The following is a 5179-nucleotide window of genomic DNA, read 5'->3' on the forward strand; positions in this document are numbered from 1 at the left end:
TTCAGGCGCCTCGGAGGATTGTCAGGAATGGAAGAGGATGCAAGATTAGAAACTAGGGGGTTTGAGAGTTCATAATGGAAGGAGTGACATCTGGTTCGGGCTAGATCGGTTACATAGGGAACATTAAGGTCTTATGTATGATTTTATTTGTGACAAAGTAAGGAGCATTGAGGATTTTACGAAGGATTTTGGATTTTAAAGATTGAATACAAGAGGAATTCGAAGGTTTAGTGGAGTCTCAAAGTTCACTCCATAGGTCCAGATTGGCCTTATTACAGTCATGTAGATCAGTCTTTGGAAACTTGAGTTACCTTCAGAAAACGAGGGTTGTTTTTAGCCGAGGGAGTTGAGACGTCGGTGTGTTCACTTTTTATTTTATTTATTAATGGGTCCATGGAATGAAAACTTGACCCTTTCAATAAGGCTAGAATAGGTTAGTACCTCAAGATAACCCACCTTCATGTGTCAGAAATGACTAAGCAAAAGGGGAAAAATACTAATAACAATTAAATTCTAATCTTAAGTTAATGAAAACTTATGATCCTCTGGTTCTAAAAACTGAAACGTAACATTCAACATACTTGCACAATTAGTTAGGTTATCCACCCGGTTAATAACTGTATACAAAGAAACCTCTGAATAACGGATACCTCGTAGGTTAGAAGAAAAACTATAAATATGATTTAATAATAATTCTGAAATCATGAGTGTACATTCATATTTTATGAATTGTGTCTATTATATAGAACTGAAAAGTCCTAATGGGGAATTAAATTAATCTCCGCATCCGGACAGCATGGGTGCCGTAATAGAGGGGTTTAAAAGCAATAAAAGCGTACCTTGCTGTCCAGGACTTTATTGAGGACCTTATCCATACTAGCATTTTCTAAATATACAAAGAAGGAATAGACCTACCTGATTTTCGTACGAGGTGGTAAGGAGATGCCTCTGGAGCTCCAAGACATTGGTCTCCCTGAGGATAGCGGCGGTGACCTCCTTGCTGGGAGACACCCCGCCCTGGCAGACTATCCTCTCAGCCGGCGAGCTGACGATGCCGTCCAGCGTCCCGAGGCGGGGGGTGCTCGAAGCTAAGGCCGCCTCCAGCCGCTGCTTCTCCTCCGTCAGCTCTTCCACCCGCTGCGACAGTCGCAATGTCTCCTCCAGTCGCGCCGCTCGCTCAGCCTCCATCTCAGACAGTTGGCTTAGCAGTCGCTCCCGCTCCTAATAATTCCAATTCGGTTATATTATTATAAATAAATTAAATCTACTTGCAAGCTATCACTAAATGAAATATCTTGTAGAGGTCATCAAACGACCACAGCAAACATATGCTAGATTGTGCTCGGATAACCTCATAGTCCTGCTACTTTTTATCCTAAAAATAATTCATGTTCAATAATATTACTAGTTATTCAACATATCGCACTAGTATTTCTAAATTGACACAACTCAAAAATCGGTGTTTTTGAGTTATGACTATGAAAGAAATTGGTAAATATATCTTTATGAATCATCAAAACTGTATCAACCAAGCTTCAGAGCTTGTCCAGCAGAGGGCACTTGTGTCACTATTGCTGCTTAATGCTATTCCCCCTCCATAGGCAAGAGTGTCACATTTCCAGAAATGTAAGTTTTAGACTTATGTCACTTTAGAAATACTAGTGCGATATATAGATTTTCCTATAAATATAGAATGTATTATTTTTACTTATAATAAAATGACAAGACGGAAATTAATTGATCTACACAAAAAATTATACGAACGACTCTCGGCGTCATTTTCAGTTATGAATAGATCATCTTGCTTGACTAAGCGACTACAAGCAGTTTTCTCGATTTCTCTTTTTATTTTTGAATATTTTGATGTTTCCTTCGCCCTTTTCTTAACCTTATTCCTCCTTCTTACTTTATGCGTCCAGGTTCATCCCTGGCAACAAGATCATATGAACCGAGCGTTAACTCTTTTTGTTTGTTTATCCCCTGCCTGATCATTTCTGATATAGGTTGGGATATCTACACGTTGCAACTTTATTCCAACTATAGTGGTGGGGGGGGGGAGTGTCAAATCTTCATTCGGACTACCCAATTCATCATCTTATCAACCCATATCTCGCTGGAATGCACCTTATACTGAAACAGTGTATAAACATATGCATTTCACACCCCTTAGACTAAGTCTATGACAACAAGTTCATCGCGGCACAATTTTAAGAAAAGTAGTTCATATATACTGAAAGATTGGCCACCCCTGGACACACAGCAACAAATTAATCATGGACTGTAATAAGGTTGTAAGCTATAATTTTTTATTAATTTGTTTTTATTACAATATATCCAATAATGATATTAGAATATTATTGTAACACCACACATATGACATGAAGGACATTAATTAGAAAAATCAGGGTCAATATTTGGCCTGTCCTGTCATGCAATCCTGAAATTGCAACATACAACGTTGTTGCAACCCGTAATTCAAATTTACTCTTTTTCATTCTACTTATAAATAGATATATAAGCGTTTCATTATTTAAACAAAAACTTACATGTTTACGACGACAGATCATTGTTTTAAATTACGAGTAAGGAAGAAGGAAGGCCAGTTAGTCCGTTATAAATACATTTAACAACTGTGATGCTGATACAATAGAAAAGGCCAGCAAACTTCTAACCAAAGATTACAAAAGGTCATAAAGCGGTCAAAGGCAATTGGTGATTAGCTAAGTAATCAGATACCATTCTAAAGTTCAGCTTTATACTGCCGAACCTTTACTATTACGCAAATAACATTTAAGCTCAATAATAAAATTAACACACAGGTCCATTAAGTTCTTATGTTGGGAAGATTCAATTTCCATTCTCAAAAAAACCTTGGACAGTTTCCTTCTTTTATGAAAAATAGTGGTTGCAATCCACTATAGCTTTCAGGTTACAAACCCCAATTTTTGGTTTCCAAATAAATAGCAAGTTATACTAAGAACCATACATTGAATATAAAAGGTTTTTGTTATAACCTAAAATGAGCTCCAAAAACTTTTCATAAGATTTTTGTCCGTCCGGTAGTTAAAAAACAAACTCTTCAAATCCCTCAGTGAGGCGAACGATGAACTTTATGAAGCCATTTTGTCGTAGTTCCAATTACTTATTTATGTATATTTGTTGTTTTTAATGTTTATATAGTTATATATAAATATTGTAATATTAAGTTCAGATCTATAGTCCCAGAGCGGATCGATAGATGCTAATCTATTTTACTTTAAAGATGCTATGCTCTCTCTCCTAATACTACTAAATAATAAATTATTACGTACTCATCTTGCTTCAACAAGCTAATTAATTATAGTAGATCAAGAAAATAATACATACTGAACTGCTTTAGAGCGATTTACTGCATCAATTATGGTTGGTTGTTCATTTGAGATATGCTATCTCTGATTCACAATTGTGATTTTAAATGTTTCAGCCACTAATGCCTGTTGAACAGATTCGATACTTAGGGCTCCATCTTGACAAGAGACTTACTTGGAATCCACACACAAGACTGAGACGACAAGAAACTGCTCGTAGATACCGATTGCTACAACACTTACTTGACAAACGCTCTAAACTTCCCATTCACTACAAAAAATTAGTTTACACTACGATAATCAGACCAATTTGGACATATGGAACTGAGCTCTGGGGCTCTACCAAGCCATCAAATTCCTCCCGCATCCAATCCTTACAATCCAAAATCCATTAAGTTACAAATAAACTCATCCACAAAGACCTTAACATCCCATTCGTTGCAGATTAGGCCCAAAACAGATATTCGTCTTTTCATTCCAAACTCCTTACCCATCGTAACCCATTAATTCTTAATCTTTCATCCTTAACAATCCATGATAACCCTCCGAGCCGACTGATAAGAAGATGGTCACGGGATTTTTTAATTTAAATTAATGTTTGAAGTACCACCAATGGGTGGTTCCTTCCCAAGATTTTCTAGTGTAAATGAAACATAAAACATATTCACCTATTTCACAAAAAAAAAGTTTCAGGTCATAGTAATACCAGACTGTGCGCAAGTTTAATTGGTAAGTCATGTATTGTTACTTGAGGTCATCTTTGGAAATATAATTGCAGTGTCTCATTAATTAATTACAATAAAAACAGATACAGACCTGGAGGAGGGCCTGAAGCCGGTCAGGCGACAGGTCGGACAAGCTCCTGGAGCGGAGGGTCTCTGCTTCCAGCCTCAGGCGGGTACCCTTGGACTGGATCAGTTCCAGGAGGGTCCATAGCTCGTCCTCGCTGGGCTCCGTCGGCTTGGTGCAGAAGCCCGAATCGGCCACCACCGACGAGGCCGCCTTGGACGAGCGCGAGTTGGAGCGCGATCGTGGCTCTTCGGGGCGCGGCTTCCTCTTGACCCGGACGCCGGGCTCCCACCGCGACGACCCCGAGCTCCGTAGCTTGGCCCGCAGCTGGGGGAACGCCTCCATGACCACCTCTCGGAATTCCAGCAGTGCTCCAACTTCATTCTGCAGCTCCTGAAAAGTAGGAATAAACTGTAAATACTCAAGTATATGGAACAAAATAATGGAACCAAAAGTTACACATGATGTAATAAGAGGATAAAAGAAATGTCTACACACAGGGAGGATATAGTATAATGGTCATTTCGAAGGTGATATATCCATGACAGCAACTACCGCACTAACTATCATAATGTATACTGTATGATAGTTGCCGTCATGACTGTATTTACTCTGGCAGCAGTACTGTTTCACTAGGTCACGCGTGACAATTGACAGTTTCAAAGAAGTGAAGCTACCGGCACAACTGACCAAAGTACTTAACAGTGAACTTTCACACCTTATCAGCACTTATGGAAGCGCAACGAGAAAATAATTTCATGTATTGTGTTTTAATTATCTCTGAACTTTAAATCTATTATATCGAACGTTTTGAACCTTATCAACACTCATATATTAGACATTTTCCCAACATTTCATCAGATCCAGTTTATAATTAAAAAGGTGGTCAGAGCTACATCTTCTATTACTACATCTTCATAGAGCTGTTACCGCGTTGAGGAATTTTAAGACAATATATATCTTAAAAATACTACAACATCGAAAAACTGTTAATATGTAAATCTAACAGTTAAGATATACGATATACATATACATATACATAT

The 5179-nt window shown here is 38.1% G+C and overlaps 1 protein-coding gene across 1 annotated transcript; it reads right to left on the reverse strand.

The window, feature by feature from the left end:
• Positions 1–915: 915 nt before the first annotated feature.
• Positions 916–4529, reverse strand: LOC136797273 (myosin heavy chain, embryonic smooth muscle isoform-like; the record flags this gene model as incomplete). The annotated part of the gene is given in 2 exon segments (XM_067053413.1): positions 916–1221; positions 4164–4529. Coding segments are annotated over 2 exon segments (672 nt in total), but the record flags the coding sequence as incomplete, so codon positions are not given.
• Between the last annotated feature and the right edge of the window lie 650 nt (positions 4530–5179).

Source organism: Halyomorpha halys, unplaced genomic scaffold (genome assembly GCF_000696795.3).
Source record: "Halyomorpha halys isolate HHAL.00 unplaced genomic scaffold, Hhal_1.1 Scaffold10655.1, whole genome shotgun sequence".
Lineage (NCBI taxonomy): Eukaryota > Metazoa > Arthropoda > Insecta > Hemiptera > Pentatomidae > Halyomorpha > Halyomorpha halys.